Below are 17,910 nucleotides of genomic sequence, written 5' to 3'. Positions count from 1 at the left end.
GATTAGGTTATAATGTCTAACATCGGTTATCTTCTTTATAATAAAAGTATTTTACAATTGCATCTCCTATTTTAACTTTCATTATGACAAAGTGAGAAGATGACCCGCCCTCTCTTCCCACGACAACGATTTTTAAAACCGTGTTTTAAAGTGATTTTTAGATAAACAAGAACTTTTAATTATTTTAAATCTGTTTTAAAGTGACGTTTAATTAAATCAACCTGTCCATAATAATTATCATGCATTATGTATTGGACGTTAAATAAACAACAACGACAACAGCTTTGACAGTTTAATCATTCACCAAACGGCACCAGGAACTCCACGAATGATCCCGTGCAATTTTCGCGGCGAAGTTTAACCTCATTTACTACACCCGTAGTACATGGAACGGTACATGATAATAAGATACCAAGCGTTGATTGGCAGAGAAATGAGTGCGATTTATTGTACATGTTATGCATAGTCATCGGAAAATTCCATATTCACTGTAGTTGTTCTTTATGTATAGAAATGGTTATTATTATTATATATAGCTAATAATGAATATATCGACAAATGACTGGCACCATTTGTATTTCTGTACTTAAGTTTGGGATATCAAGTATTACGGGGTTATCCAAATTACCGGTAAATACGCCAATTTCTTGAGTCATCTTTATTTGACACGTGGCCTATTTAAACAAAGGCAGCTTAAATTGATCTACGGCATGATACGGCATTTTAAATTCACTCTAAAATATTCCATTCACAAATGTCTAATCTATACCAATGAAAGACGATAATTCGGTGATTATGATTAGGCCAGTCACGTGGTAATTGGACCGTCAATAGACGCTTGTCCAGTTGCCGTGTGTATTGATAGTGCTATATTGTACATACAGTGAGATATTGTATAGATAATGTATATCCTATGTGTAGTGCCTGTGACGTCACCAGCCAATCAACCGGATTAAGGTCGTAATTGAAAAATCGAAAAGCGTTTTGGCGTGTCGGATACTTAAACGTTAATAGCGGACTTAATTTTAATCAGATTGGTGTGAACTTGCCGTAAAGTTGATATAGTAACCATGGGCTATACATACATGCAATTTAGATTTTTGATCTTACGTGGTCTTTAAAGATAAGACTGTGTCGTGATTTTTTTAGGGAGGGTCTGGGGTGGCCGGCTGGGGTCCGGGTGTACAAATCAAATCTGTTCTAACCGTAAAGAATTGTTGGGAAAGTGCAGTATTATTAAATGGACTCTACTAAAGAGAATAAATAAATGAAAAATAACTGACAAAATAATAATATTGACGAGGGGCATTCTAATTGTAGTAGAGACATCGAATATCTCAAAAATAAATTGCCAAAAACAGTGTGTACAACTGCAGTCTCCACCCCTCTCACTGTACTCACATCTGCAAATACAGGGGACCATAAATTGAGATTTAAAAAATGGAAACAAAATAAAACATTTAGCATGATGATCCGCGATTATGAATAAGCTTACACCTTCCAAAGACTTGAACATCAGGGGTATAATAAAAACAAAAAGGCACAGTTAACAGTTTCTGTCATGATGTGATCTATGAATTTCACAAAGACAACCTTAAACAGAAGGGATGAAAACAAATTCACCAATTAGCAGGCTAATATTTTCTACATTAAGTCCTGAACAATTAGATGCTACTTGAAACATTAATAAGTCTTTTTTAGGGACATATATTCTAGATGCTGATTAGAACTAATCTGTGTTTAAAGTCTGGTCGTCATTTGTCAGACAATATCCATTTTATTTACAAAATTATTATTTGATTAAGAAAATAACATCAAAATATCAACGATAGATCTCCAGCCTCAGAGATTGTAAATACTGAATGGAACTGAACTATCTTTAGAATGATATTTCTCATAGAGATTCAACTTTCAAACTATTGTACATAGTCTACACTAGGGATTAACAATTTCTCAAACAATGATCGTGTGCTTGATCCCTTTAGACTTTAGCTCTAAGCTGTATTTAAGAATACCATGTCCCAAGTTCACAAAGCATTCTCAGACTTAATTTAAGAATTTACTCATCTTTCAACCACTGTTTATGAGAAATATCTTTGATCCAGAAACACAAAACTTTGCACATAGTTTCCTATTGACGGATTTGATACATTAAAACAAACAATTTTGAAATATTCTTAACTAAAGCCTGAGAATGTTTTGAGAACAATTGTTGTAACTTTTTAAAAATAAGATATAAAATCCATTTTTAAAATTTAAAATATTAAATGATAAAGGGTTTTCACTCCTCAACAAAAAAAAGATAAATGAGGCACTGATAATGAGAAGCCACTAAATAAATGCAGAGTAAAATCTTTGGTAAAATTTGAGACAGTAAAGTAACAGTTCCTCAAATAAATGATATGATCACATTTTGTGATAGAGATAGGATTTCTGGGTTGGAACTTCACCAGGTTCTACTTTCACTTTTCTCTTTAGTTTCCACAGGAAACAGATCATTTCTCCAAATATTATCTTTAACAACAAGGCACAACCTGAAATAAAACCAAATAATCATTTTTAATAATGGATTTGTGTTAACGTTACTTAGTGAATTCAACCATTTTGACATTGTAATAAAATGGGGTTTAATGTCCTACTGTTCTACTCCAACTGGACTAATGAAGATGGGCATATGCCATGCTTTGTGAGAGGGTTATTTTGCCCAGACAGTGGCCCAGTAAGGCCTACTCATACTTTATTACACAGGACTGCAGGTTTTCATACCATCCGAATGACTGAACACTTTTCCTTGGCATACCCTCCATCCTGTAGTACTGACAAGGAACTTTCCATTGGATTTTATATTTTGATGACAAGTTAGGATCGATTATGCTTGATAATAACTAGAAATAAATGGCTCTTCCATTTGGAATTTGTCTGCCATTGTTAATTCTTAGATTATGATTCTTAAATAATTTGGTAATTAATATCAAAATATTTTTGATAAACCTAATGCCATAGTGTATTGAAGAGAACAAAACATTAGTTGATTATGTTGGTAATCCTGTTCCAAGTAAACCAAGAATTATTATGGCTTAAATTTATCCATTTCTTTTGTTGTATGGTATATCTTGTATAATAATAGATAATGTAGAAAATCATACAAACTTACCATAACAAACCCACCAAGACCAATTGACAGGAAAATCTAACATAACTAAAATATAAACAGTCAACTTCAAACATTTAAACTACACGTAAAACAAAACTGATGAGACAAATTTTAATATCAACTCAAGAGTTAATGCCAAAATATATCAATGTAACTTTGTCAGCTGTCAGTCAGTTATTTTCCTTTTTTTTTAAAATCATTTAATACAAATCCAGATATCTTTATCTCTATCCAGTAAGCTCCAATTACTATTAGCACCCGTTATTGGTAGGCCTACCTATTAGCACCACCCATTTATTGGTAGGCCTACCTATTAGAACCAGTTATTTGTAGACCTACCTATAATAGTAGCACCACTTATTGATAGGCTTACCTATTTAACCTTTGTGACCGAAATATCACTTATGTTCAGTCTACCATGTGACTTTATAGTGTGAACTGTTCGTTAGATCTAAGATAAGTTTGAATTAGGGACTGGATTAATCAATCTTAAACTTACCAAGACATGACAGAGCCAAATGCAGGAGAGCTATTGATACAGCATAATCCCAGGCCCAGTTTCTCACCAATAAACCATAAATAATACCACATAAACTATAACTCACTTCCATTGATATCACATTTACTACAAAATATAAACATAATATTTAACTCTTTAAAAATATAGACAACATGGACATATATCTTATTTCATATTCTTCTTTTTAAATTGTTATTTCTGTTCCAAGTGGAACATAGGGCCTTAATAATAGATATCCATCAATTACGGTACTAGGCTACTAATATAGAACTTTGCTTCTCCCTATTATATAAGATACCAAATGATAACAATTTTTCTACTCCAGGCTGTCACTGGACGTCATTTAATGCTTAAATGTGGGCCATGTAAAGTATATATCCAATCCATCCTAACTCACATTCTTTCATAAATTCACCGAATGGTTTTTGCATACATTATAGGGTAATTGGCTGATTGGGACCATGGCTGATTGGGACCTGGCTGACTGGGACCAGATTTGTGGCTGACTGGGACCAGATTTGTGGCTGATTGGGACCAGATTCTTGGCTGACTGGGACCAGATTTATGGCCGATTGGGACCACGACAAGGCTCATTCGGACCATTACTTAAATGACGCGAGTATTTAAAATATGTTTGCATATTTTTGATAATAAGACAACTATGACAATAAATAGAGTAATTAGTCACAATAAATAGTGTAATTAGTCACAAATAATAGTGTAATTAGTGAATGACGGCTTCAATACAAATGAGCTAAATCACAGAGAAGATGCTTCACATTCTTGGCTGATTGGAACCAGATTTCTTGACTGATTCGGACCATGATCAGATCAATGACGAGAGTGTTTTAAATATGTTTGCATGACTATCAAATTGTAACCCAATATCAAATAGCCTCATATCAGTATGATTACTGCAACGAATGCGATATTTTGTAATGAGTGAAGTTGAAAAAATGACAGACAAATTGTTCTTTGTATAATATTTTAATTAGTAAATATCATTTTATTTCATATAACAAGACATTTGGTGGCGATTCAATTCCTTTACAAACCAACATTTTATTATTTAGTAGTAGCCGAGACAGGACCTTCCTGATCTAGACAAGTGTTGAATAAATACACTAAATTGGTTGACAAATGTGTAAAATTTTCTTAGTTATATACACATTAAACAAAGTTAATTAAATCAAACTTTATAGTATAAAACTCCGGTAGCAATATACAAGACCCTAATCACACCATTTATTGTTAATTAATGACAAGCCTAGTAATCCAATAAACAATCAGATCCAATCACACAAATTCCCTGTTGTGGCTGTCAGTAAGATCTGGTATTAGTTTTCAAATTTGTATGGTTTAAAAATTATTTCTATAACATAATTACACCCAATATATGTATAATGGATTCGGATTTCCGTTATGCTACTGTATTGCTAGTATTAGTTTTCAAATTTGTATGACTTATTGAAATTAGAATAAATTGGTTTAAACAGTATTTCTACGTATAATTACACACAATATATAGGCTATAATGGATTCCGAAACAAGCTTTGAAGTTTATAAAATAAAATAAAATTGATCTTTTTAAATTGCATAAAACGTATGATAATTTACATAAGATTAATGAGATAATCTCTGTTAATATAGTAACTGTGACATAAAAAATGGAATATAAACATAAATAACGTAGGCCTACATAAAAGCACATAATTATAGTCACGCTATAGCCTAGATAAAACTCCTTTAAACTTAATTCAATATCAAAACCTCAGTTTCTAGTATTTTTTATTGTGTGGTCCGAATCGGCCTAGTGGTGGTCCTAATCAGCCTGGAATGTGGTCCCAAACAGCCTGGAATGTGGTCCCAATCAGCTTTGACTTTTGGCCCAATCAGCCATGGTCCCAATCAGCTTGGTTCCACATTATAGTAGGTTACCTCCTAGTTTGAGATGTGATCCGTCCGTCTTATGTAAAATCATTTGTGTTAATGAGTGGAACGATAACTCTGCAAATCACTATTTTTTTACTAATCTGCAGCAATTAGTGAAGGGCAATGTCAGATCTGTTATATAAGCTTACCATATCACTTTTGTAAGTACGGTAAAATAACTGATAATTCTAATCTTACCAATTTCTTCATCAGTATAACCAGTACAGCAGTTGGATAAATTCACCCATGTTTTAAAATTGAATGGGATTCGTCCATCAAAATTTGACAATCTGCAGTTACAAGAAGTTCAAGTCATTATTATCTGTTGTAAAGCTTTTAAAAATGTTGTCATTAATAGATAGGCCTATAATTGTTGGTAGGCCCATGATAAACATCAACATTAATTACTTTAATTTATAATTAATAATAATAATATCACAATTATATGACTAAAACTATATATTTGGGCCCTGGTATTCATAGCTACCTGAAAAAACATTTGCCTACTACCTACGTCTACTAAGCTCAAGTTTGTCACACAAAAAATATAAATTTTCCAAAAATTGGTCATTCAATTCATTCATGTGGTGGCATGCGAATGTGATGGATGAATTTTTGGAAAAATTACATACTTTGCAGGGAAATACTGAAGACATAAATATGATTAATACAACGAAAATAAAGTGGATTGGGGGCTTGTGTTCATTTCCCCCAGCCGAGAACCTACATGTACATCATAAATGAAATGAATATTGAATGTGTGAAAGAAAGTGGGTCAGAAATCGTACCTGTAACACGCATAACAAACACTACTAACAACATAGTAACAGCCATAAAACACCACAAAACACTTCAACGTGTTGAACAAAATGGTCTAAAATAGAAAACAAAACATTAGGCATATATTATGCAGCTTATCTAATACAAACAAAACTGTAGCAGACGATAATTAACTGGGTTTCAGAGTTAATTTTAGCCAAATCTACCTTTGTTGACAGTTCACCCATAACATTCTTGACCTTGTGAACTCCATGTACATGCGCAGTATATAACAATTTAATATTTCCGGGTTAAAGTGAGTTCGGCTGGGGACAAAGAAGCCAGCTAAAAAGTTGAAATTATCGTTGAAACTCGCTTCTGTGACTCTAAATACGCTGCGTATAAAAACAAAGTCATATTTTCCTTTCATATTGTCAATAATAATTGTGGTCTTCGTTAGAATGTGGCTATTCTGAAATATTTTCTGTTCCTGGATCGTTCAAACTTATTTCCCGCCATTTCCCAGACCGCTTCACTGTCTGACCGCTTGGGTAATTAATACGCAAATATAAACAAAAACAAAAATTTAGCCCAACATATTATTTCTGAAGACATTTTGCTAACCAATTCATCAAATATTAATATTATATTTCCATCATTGAAAATCAAAGATTAAATCAGCAACAATATTTGGATTTATTTCAGGAGCGGAGAGAGAGTAATTATTTGTGTTGTTTGGTGAAAGATGGATGTCTGCGAGGGAATGTAAGGCAAATCCACATCAGACGATGGTGAGAACAAGGCATAATCCGATAGAAGACGAGGGTTCTGAGTTTATCACGATTGGAACGAGGGGTTCTCGAAGGTCTCAGGACCCACCTCCAGAGGTAAACCGAGTCTTACACGTCCTCACAACCTACTGATCGTCTGTCTCGCACGTCCCTCCCAGATTTACAAAACCCTGGTTGAATGCTCTGAATTTTACACGCAGACGATTTATTTTATCACTTTTAATCTTATCCAGTTTATAATACAAACCGACAAGACAAACACACTTCTTTCGTATGATTACAGTTTTTAAAAATGAACCGAGGGCCCAATCATTGTTTTCGGCAAGAACATGATTCTTTTGATCGTAATTGAACTTATTAAACCCGACAGTCGGCACGATTGTTTACAAAATCAGGTCATTGAACTCAGGAATGTCTGCCAATCTTCTTTAATATTGATAGGTGTTTTGATGTCTTTTTGTGGTTTATTGATTATGTTTAGATAGTATATTAATTGTTTTAAGCACCCGATTCTGACTCCATGGATCTTGACTCCATGAATCAATTTGGTTAAAATATTAACTAGATAAAATTACCGTAATCAAATAACTGGAGCTCGGCCCAGGAAATCATCTCAGGCATAGGCCTTAGTCAATCAATTTTGTCTGTTAGGAGTCCTGTATCGTGGATCTTATAATCAAATAACTGGAGCTCGGCCCAGGAAATCATCTCAGGCATAGGCCTTAGTCAATCAATTTTGTCTGTTAGGAGTCCTGTATCGTGGATCTTATAATCTATTTTTATTGTGATGGTATGGACAGGGATACATTATCCACTGCAGACTGTAAAAAGTCTAATTGGTGGATGTCAAAAATAATAATAAAAATGTAAACAGGAAGCAATTCAACTAAACTAGTAGTATGTACACAACAAATGAATATTTAAAGTCGGTATATGAAATAAGATCTCAGATGTCAGTAATTAGTCAGTAAAACTATATCTTAATTTATGTCTTGAGAATCTCGAATCAAGACTGATTTTAAGAGCTCATTAGTGCTAATAATGTATGTAAAAAAAATCCCTTGGCAGTTGAAATTTGAAGAAGTGTTGTTAGAAGAATGATGGCTATCTTGGCAAAATTCTCCCCCTCGCATTGCATATTAATATTAGTCACAAAATCACATCATGTTTTATTCTGTTCCTGGGTGCAGTGAATTTTTCAGATGAAAAAAACAAAGTTTGATATGAGTATATTAGAAATTTGGTAAGTTAATATTGTTTTAATGTGAATTTAAACTGTTTTGATAGGATGACCTTCAGAGTGATGAGAGTGGAGTGTCGTCTGTTCCTAGAAGAGAACTGAGGAGAAATCAGTCGTATAATTATAATCCACAGAGGATGTCAAGAAGACCAAGACGAGCCAACAGGTAAACATAAACTCAATCTTTTATGACAGATTTTGATCGCAGTGGATTCGTAAGTGAGTATGAGACTGGCTCACTAACCTGGAGTCGAGGCCCCTATCCAGGAATTCCTCGAACTAAAAACTAGACAGAAAATTACACCCATAGCACACTGCATGGTTCTTGTCTTCGTTATCCCAGCTGGGCTTGGATGGCCGAATGTTTAGCTTGTGCGTGCTGCATCATAAGGTCTGTCACTCAACTGGCATGGTTTGGATTCCCCGGTTGTACGTGACATGGAGTAGGCTCGCCTGTCCAACCTTGTGGGTTTTCTCCGGGTCCTCGTTTCCTCCCACTGCTAAAGACGCCTATGCGCAAGCGAATTATTGAAATAAAATTGAACCATATGTTAGTCCCGAAATGACCTAGTTTGTGTCAAGTGGATGTTAAACCCTCTCTCTCATTTACCCCAGTCGGAGCAGAACAGTAGGACATTAACCCCCATTTCATTTCATTTGATTTCTTGTCTTCTGGCTCGGATGGTACAGAACATTAGGATGTTAAACCCTATTTCATTTAATTTTTCATAGATTTAAATAGTCATAGGGTTTTGGAAGTTTTTACCACTCAGTAATCAGTAGTTTTCCATTTGATGTATAGGCCTATTGAGGACGTTAAAGTTATCTTGAAATAATGCACAATTTAAACAGATTTGCCACATCTAGAACTGTCCCTTTAAGTTTATATTGTCTAGAATGTCCTGGGTTCATATTGCGAGCTTTCATAATTTTTGTTAGGAATGACACCAGTTGGTCTGACAATGAAAGAGTGAATAGTGAGATAGTCATTAGAATGGGACATAAACCATGGTCCACATTGCACTCATAACCATCAGAATTAAAAATACTGTTAGTCTAAGTAAGAACTAAGTGGTATGTTGATGAGATGTTGCATTGCATTCCATTTTTTAAGGTCGTTTTGAATTTATTCGCAGTTTATAATTGGTGAGCAATTCCATGTTTTACCTCTAATTTTTATTTTGGAATCAATTGAAACAATTTGCAACATTTTATTTTCTTGCAGAAGTTCATTTTTCTACGAAGATTCAACAGAAGATGATGGTGAGCTTTTATATTTTAAAACAAATAAAAACACATGATCTCTTTTTGCGTTTCTTCTCATGGAATCAAAGCATAATCTTAATCATGATTCAAATTCACTTGCTTCTGAAAGAAATCTTTTTGATGGGTGCAGATTGTGGATTTTTCGTAATAATGAAAATTTCAAATATGGCCCAGCACTATATGACGATTTGTAACAATCCAATCCAAGATGGTTGAAACATTATTTCAGAGTCAAAGAAAAAGGAAGGCAACACCAGCACTACCTGTATTATAGATAACAATACTACAGGAGAGTCCATTCCATGTGAGAAATTGTCAAAATCTAAGGTGGATGAGAAAAGCCCAATAACTACGGGTGGGATCAAAATTTTTGTTGATATTATCTTCCAGACACTGTCTTTTAAAAATTCTCCGTGAGCAGGTAAAAGCTCAACTAGGTTACCTTTTTTTCATCAGGATTCTAAATTATCGAGGAACACTTGTTCTTTATTGGTTTTTAGTGTTAGGCTTACTTTGTCTGCGCCTCTCAAATTATTTTAGGGACAATACTGCGTGCGATTTCGCACTTAAAGAGACAGTGTCTGATGTTCTTTTCTGTTCAGGAAATCACACAATTTCAACCCGAGTATCATTATTTGGGGGCACTGGTTGGAGGGTAATTTACCATGAATTCATAAATTGACATTTCAAGCCTAACTAATCCTAATCAACATACAGTAATTTGTATAGCACTTAAAGTTGTTGACATCAGTTTCAGTACACTGTTTTGTTTACATAATACAAATAAAAATATCTTTGTACATGAGATAAATGCACTGATTGTTTCTAATTGACTCAGGGCTATTCCATTTAAAATTCTGAGGGGAAATAGGAATTCCACTTTTTATAGACTCTTCTACACAACAAAATGTAAATTGTTAACGCCTCCTATCAACAGAATTATTTTCTTAAATTGATATGAAAACAGAACATACATTCTTGAAAGCTTAAGACCCCCTCTACTAATAGAATCTTAATCATTCTAGACCATCTTCAAAAGATTCCCACTCAGGTAATTTTAGATGGAATAGTGATTGTTATGGTAATATTTACCTTGAATTATTCATATTTCATTTATTTTCTCAAAAATAAATCTCAACTATTATTAATTGATAAATTTGTGGGTAGACCTGACAACAATCTGTTTGTCTAAATTTATTTATTTATTAGCTACAAATAATGCTTGTCTTAATAGTTAGAAATAAAAGGAAAACAAACATTTGTTGGCAACTCCTGATCTTAATGTGGCACTTGTTTTCTTTTAAAATCAGAACCTCCGTGTCAATCTCGTCGAAGTAGCAGACCTCAGGTCGATAGAAAGAAATCACGGAGTTGGAGACAAAGAGAGGTGCTGGCTGTAGCTGATGTGGAGGATGAAGACGAAGGGATTCATCCTGAAGAAATACGTCGGAGTACGAGGCAAAAGAAAACTGTCTACCCGACATTGAATAAAAACTTTCTAGATAAAGCTGTGGTCAGTGCTAAAGATGGTTATGGAGACACAGAGGAAAGTTTACCACCCCGAAAACGAACCCGAGTTGAAGGGGACGGGGAGGGGGAGGATGAGGTAGGAGACGAGGTGGAGGGCGATGAGGTAAGATTGTTATTTGTGTAAAAGTGAAATAGAAACAGGTCACTTGAAAATTTTCCTGACCATGCCACTTAAAATTTGTCCTTAACCCAAAATGGAAATCTGGAAATTATTTCTTTTAATTGCTCCTGACAGAATGTTGGGCATTACTGTACTGGTATGTGACATTCTAAACTTTGTTAGACATTGTTTTAAATAAAGGGGGTGGGGGGAGATAGGTCAACGCATGTCCTTTAAAAAAAAAAGGTCTGTCATTGAGTCAAGTTGTGTAGTTTTGATACCAAGCTTGTCCGCGACAAGGAGTAGGGTCACCTGCCCAACCATGTGTGTTTTCTCCGGGTCCTTTGCTTTTCTCCCACTCCTAAAGACCCCTATCTGCAAGCAAATTATTGAAATGAAATTGTACCACGTTTGTCCCGAAATGACCTAGTTTGATTTGAGTGGACGTCAAGCCACATTTTTCTCTCTCCTTTTTTTTTCCAGTTGCCTATCAATTATCAACATACTTTTAAAATAATTTGTTTTTATTAAATATTTTAGTGTTTCACCGATATGTACAGCCGAGTTAAACGTAAGAGAAGACATATTAGACGTGATATGTATGGTGTACCAATTATTGACACAGATTGTGAAACGTCAGGTTCGTTCTGTCACTGTTTCATTTTACAGCTTAATCAAATCTTCTCCACCAAAAGTAGATAACCTAACCTACACTGCCAAACCTAGAGATGTTTTATCGATAAACTTTTGCAGGGGAGGATGGCCGAGTGGTTAGAGCATGCGCGCTGTATCATAAGGTCGGTCATTAAGTCAACTGGCATGGTTTTGATTCCCTTATTGTATGACGTAGTATTTTGGTCTAAACGATGATTACCACATTTTGTAAACGCAAAAACCAATAAAATACACATTTGTGAATAAGTGGTGGTTAAATGGACAAAGGTCTAAACGATCAAATTCTGTTCTAATACTTCCATTTGGCACCAGGCAGAAAAATGTTGTATTAATTTTAGATTTACAACTAGAATTACTGAAAGTTTTTGCTTGTTACACTTTGTTTTTGCTTCTAATTTTAAAAATAACAAGCAAAAAATTGCTTCTGGTATTGGAAATAAGATTCGAACCCTGCTGTCGTGTAATTTTAGGTGAGAGTTCAGGTGGGGAAGAAGAAGAGGAAGTAGAAGAAGAGGAAGAAGATGATGAAGATGACAAACCTCAGAGGTCATATTTTCTACGAGAACATAAACCTAGAACACAGAAATATGAAGCTCCATCTATAAGTAAGTTATATTATTCTTATTAGGGTTGGGTATTGCCACCGCAATCACGATACAATACGTATTGCGATTCAGGTACTATGATACGATTTTTACCATGATTCATAACCAGGTCAATATTTACCAAGAAAACAGCAGGATAAATGAATAATTGATATTTTAGTCCTGTCGATGTCAAAGAAATAAAACTGTTTTATATCACGATATTGATGTGGATCAAAATAAGGACCAAAACAATTTAAAGGTCTCCCCGGAAAAGGTTCATAAATTTTTTAAATAATGCAAGTAATTATGTCAACATATCCTTTCCATAAGTATAACACGAACCCGAATGTCAGTATTACCTGCAACAGGTAAATTTCAACGTTAGCAATTTCCGCCATTCTCCGTGGGTAGTCGTAACTTTCCATAAATGTGACGTCATTTTAGTCCCTCTGCTCATATTCTGGTCTATATTTCTATGTGCAGAAGGATTAAAATGACGTCACGGATTGCTTATTGACGGAAAGTTCCGACTACCGACGGAGAACGGCGGAAATTACTAATGTTGAAATTTACCTGTTGCAGGTAATATTGACGTTCGGGCTCGGGTTATACTTATGGAAAGGATATGTTGACATAATTACTTGTATTATTTAAAAAAAAATTGATGCTTTTCCGGTGACCTTTAAGAGTGTTTGTGTACCTTTGAATAATATGTGTGACTTAGATAATTAAAGAGCAACAGGTTACTTAGTGAAGCGACAAAAAAAAAAGCATAAAAAAGAATGGCGATACATTGATTTGTGAGAAGGCGAATAGCGATACATCAATGCCAGCAATAATTCATTCTAAAGTATTCTAAAAACACATTTCCCCGCCCATATTAGAATCTTATCTTCATTGCGATAAACCTCCTTTCCAAATGTGAATGGTAGATATCATTATTTTGTGTACAATGAATAGACAAGTTCATTTTTCGTCCATGTTGATTCAATGGTTTATACCCCTACGCGCAAGCGAATTATGTAAATAAAATTAAACCACATGTTAGTCCCGAAATGACCTAGTTTGTGTCGAGTGGATGTTAAACCCCATTTCTCTCTCTCTCTCTCAATGGTTTATTTTTTCTCAGAACCACAACGAAGGCCGAGAAGTGACACAGTGTTTAGTCGTGGAGAAACTCCACCCAGAACCATCAGCTCATTCAGACGTTCCAAAACATACAGATCACCTGCACATAGACGTAAACATCACAGGTAGGTCTGGTTCCATATCATCTAGGCCATTCCACTGTCAGCAAAACGAATCCTAGGTCAATCCACTGTCAGTAATACAGACCCTATTCGATATCTAGGTCACTCCACTGTCAGGAATACAGACCCTATTCGATATCTAGGTCACTCCACTCCGTAAAACAGACCCTATTCGATATCTAGGTCACTCCACTGTCAGGAATACAGATCCTATTCTATATTATCTAAGCCACTCCACTGTCAGCAAAACGGACCCTAGTCGACATCATCTAGGTCACTCCACTGTCAACAAAACGAAACCAATTCCTTGATTTTGTCGAATCGTACAGATGGACATGCGTTTTGACATGAGCTGTAGAATTAGTTCTGCAGACGGAAATGACCAAGTATAAATCGTGGCAATACCAACAATTTATATAAACTTATTTATTGCGATGACAATTTTGTAGCCTTATGTTGTTATATTTTGGGGTATTGGATGGCTGAATGGTTAGCCTGTGCGTGCTATATCATAAGGTCTGTAATTGGGTCAACTGATTTGGTTACGATTCCCCGGTTGGGTGGCCTGTCCAACCTCGTAGGTTTTCTCTGGGTCTTCCGGTTTCCTCCCACTGCTAAAGACCCCTACGTGTAAGCAAATTATTGAAATAAAATTGAACCATATGTCAGTCCTGTAATGACCTAGTTTGTGTCAAGTGGACGTTAAACCCCATTTCTCTCTCTCTTGTTATATTTTATAAAATGTAAATTTATATTATTACACTAATGACAAAAAAAAGATTCTGTTCTGTCAATGTAAAAAGATGAAGATCTACTTTAATTAAGATAGAATCCTCCGGTAGTTTTTTTTATATTTTTTTCCCTCTCTTCTCCTTATATGTTAACACATCTGCTTGCTGTGTATTTTCCAGCTATTGTCATATTATGTAAATGTTCTGGTAATTTGTCTTGCATGCCTTCTCCCTGCATTTAACACTTTAGCACATAGGAAAATATTAAATATCTTTGTTTCGGTGACTGAAAAAACATTTTGAATGGCACCTCCTCTTTGATCTTGGTCAGAAATAAAAAGAAAAGTAGATATCTAGGGATTTTAAGAGCTGATTTGTGTTGTAGAATGACAATCTGTTTTTGTTCAGATTTCTGTGTCCACAGATAAATCCCAAATTTTTATAAGCAATTGTGTGTTCATCTGTCGACAGAAAGCCACCGATGAAACTGAAATTAGTAATCAAAATGATATGAAAGAACCCAATAAAGTACTTTATTGTTTCTTTACCTATATCAAAGAGGTTTCGGCCATTTTTATATTAAAATCTGGAAATATGTTTATGGTTGCTTGCATGCTTATAGTACATCAATCTGGTTAAAATACAAATCTATACATTCGATGGCCTCCAATATATATAGTGAAGATCAGACTGGTTGTAGGCAGACGAAGTGACTAATCTTCCTACCGTAACCTATTGACGATAAGTCACTTCGTCTGCCTACCCACGATAAGAGTGACTTATGACCCTATGACGTCCGACATTTGATGAACCAATCAGCGTTGATGTTTCTAGTGGGATACCCACAGTTCCGTTTACTGCACGCGAAGAACTCAACACAACATTGGCTAATCCCTCACATTAACCAAAATCTTCCAGATCCTAGTGTAGCAAGGACAAGTAAAACGAAATTTTGAACTATAAGAAACGGAATAGGATCTATGTTTTAATCAGATTGATAGTACATTGGTATATTATATATGCTTCTTTTTTCTTATAATTAACATCACAAGTCATTGGTCATACATATTGCTCTTACTTTAACTGAAGTCGTACTTTCTTGAAACATTGTCCAATTTTTAGTATCGTATTTAAAACCCGAAAACTATGATTTTAGTGCTCAGCCAATTAACCATCAGTATTCAATATTATATTTTAAAGATACATTTTGGGAGATTAGATAAAGAGCTGGCAGTTCTCACTATAATAGTTAAAAACTAGATAATGTAAAGGGAATTTGCTGAAAATTTCAGTCAGATTTATCCACTCTGAACCGAGAATTTAGTGATTGAATTTTGGGTCTAGCCTCAATCGTTATTACTGAAGTCGACCAGATAAAATACATAGTCTCGATTATCCATTTCTTGATTTAATCATGAATGAGAGTTGAGCAGCAGATCGGATCCTCATCCAGTAAATATTGCAGGCCAGCGATGCCATCTAGAGTTGATTATGGTCTGGATAAGTTAATTAATCTCTAATTAATAATTTAGATAAGATTTCAGGCCTAAAGAAAGACTTGTAATAAGCAGATTTTGCTCTTGCATAATGCATGTTTAACTTGGTTATCTACTTGCTCTTTGGGCAAATCTGATTCGAGTACAATCCACATGAACTTTGCATACATACTTGTTCTTTGGACAATTGCAGATCGATTGATTGTGTAAGCTTTTTGATAGGCAGATTTAGCTCTTGCATAATGTATGTTTGAGTTATAATGAATAAGGACTCAGATGACAAAACTTATGATATAAGTAATTACGTAAACATGCATTATGTAAGAGCTTCAGTATTACAAGTCTTTCTTTGGGCCTTAAATGTTATATAAATTTTCAATTAGACATTTATTAACAAAACAAGACCATAATCAACTCTCGATGCCATCGGATACTCGAGATTGTAACTAGATTAGAATGGTTTGCCATTTAAAAATTTGATTTAAAAATGTATCTTTAATCTTAGATACTAATTCTTCAATTTTTAAATGTTTAAATTGAGAAATTAGAAGGTTACTGGATTACGACTATAGTTATAGTAAGAAGAGCAGTGTGTATGAAAGATTTCGCACCCTGCTTATTCCGCTTTTCACATACTTGCTACCTGTCTCACAAACAACATGTAAATCGTATGTTTTACTATAACACTATTGATCTTGCTTGTACGAAACAGCGATCCCCTAGTAGATATACTCAGTCATATATCTTAACACTTAACAACTCAGTCAAGACTCATTCTTTACAGATGTTTGGATAAATCAGATAAGTGAATTTTGGAAACATTGTGTTTATTTTTAAAGATGTTGGTCAAATTTGTTATAATTCTGATCTTTTAGAGGCATTTAGTAACTGGATAGAGCAATAAACTATAACACATACTTGCTTGAAAACGTTGAGAGAAAACTCTTAGAAACGTCGCCTAAATACATCAGTAAGTGTTCTTCTATAAGTATGCATTATAGTTTATTGTTTTAATTTCAGTAGTTTACTGGTTATTTTTGGGGGGTTGGATGGCCGAATGGTTACCACGTGCGCGCTATATCGTAAGGCCTGTCATTGTGTCAACTGGCGTGGTTTTGAATCCTCGGTTGTACGTGACAAGGAGTAGGGTCGCATGTTCAACCTCATGGGTTTTCTCTAGGTCCTCCGGTTTCCTCCCACTGCTAAAGACCCCTATGCGCAAGCGAATTATTGAAATAAATTTAAACCATATGTTAGTCCCAAAATGACCTGGTTTGTGTCAAGCTGCCGTTAAACCCCATTTCTCTCTCCCTCTCTTTTACTGTGTATTTTTGACTGGCATTCATTTCTGATATTTGTAAAGAAAGAGTCTTGATGATGTCCTAATGTCGTTAACTCACTGGCTTTGGATTTCACTTGCTTGCAGTTAAAACTCAGAAACTCACGGAGGTACATGTTCTGGAATATTACCATAAATGAGATTTTGAAAATAAAAAATGATTAGTGGTAAGGTAGGAAAAGCTAGGTGCGTAGGAACAGGAATCTTTTTTTTAGGTGGCCTCGAAAAATTCGATCGTATGAAAGCAACGCCAATGAAAACTGTTCTAGGAAGCGTGCAGCATTCCATGGCAGCTCCAGCACAAGCTCATCATCTGACACAGGCAGCAACTCTAGCGATGAAGAAAGATTCCAGAGACGTAAAGCCAAGAGTATGATGAAATCAAGAAATCGATGCTTGCCATTTAATTTAACAAAGGAAGATATGAATACTGGGATACTAAAGGATAGAGCTAAGATCGGCGCTAGCTTGGCTGATATTGACCCAATGGAAGTGGATAGATCCGTAAGTTAATAATGATTTTATATTTTTTCTAAGACT

General features: G+C 34.8%; 1 protein-coding gene and 1 long non-coding RNA gene across 2 annotated transcripts in view; one reads left to right on the top strand and one right to left on the bottom strand.

Moving 5' to 3' along the window:
- On the bottom strand, nt 1-6,855 carry LOC126819021 (uncharacterized). Its single transcript, XR_007679464.2, has 6 exons — nt 6,593-6,855; nt 6,395-6,480; nt 5,805-5,896; nt 3,654-3,779; nt 3,155-3,199; nt 1-2,534 (listed from the first exon to the last, which is right to left on the bottom strand). It is a non-coding gene; the product is annotated as an uncharacterized LOC126819021 (long non-coding RNA).
- Nucleotides 6,856-7,075: 220 nt separating this feature from the next.
- Nucleotides 7,076-17,910, top strand: part of LOC126819015 (ATPase family AAA domain-containing protein 2) — a 28,674-nt gene continuing 17,839 nt past the window's right edge. The window contains exons 1-8 of the mRNA XM_050546822.2: nt 7,076-7,252; nt 8,444-8,562; nt 9,622-9,659; nt 10,973-11,295; nt 11,833-11,932; nt 12,438-12,572; nt 13,684-13,807; nt 17,640-17,874. Of these exons, the coding sequence (XP_050402779.1) occupies nt 7,115-7,252; nt 8,444-8,562; nt 9,622-9,659; nt 10,973-11,295; nt 11,833-11,932; nt 12,438-12,572; nt 13,684-13,807; nt 17,640-17,874 (1,212 nt within the window). The 5' untranslated portion in view covers nt 7,076-7,114. The remainder of the gene's footprint in view (nt 7,253-8,443; nt 8,563-9,621; nt 9,660-10,972; nt 11,296-11,832; nt 11,933-12,437; nt 12,573-13,683; nt 13,808-17,639; nt 17,875-17,910) is intronic.

The sequence above is a fragment of the Patella vulgata genome, chromosome 4, assembly GCF_932274485.2.
Source record: "Patella vulgata chromosome 4, xgPatVulg1.2, whole genome shotgun sequence".
NCBI classification, from domain to species: Eukaryota; Metazoa; Mollusca; class Gastropoda; family Patellidae; genus Patella; species Patella vulgata.
The sequence above is the reverse complement of the archived record's forward strand: the minus strand, read 5'-3'. Positions and strand labels throughout refer to the sequence as shown.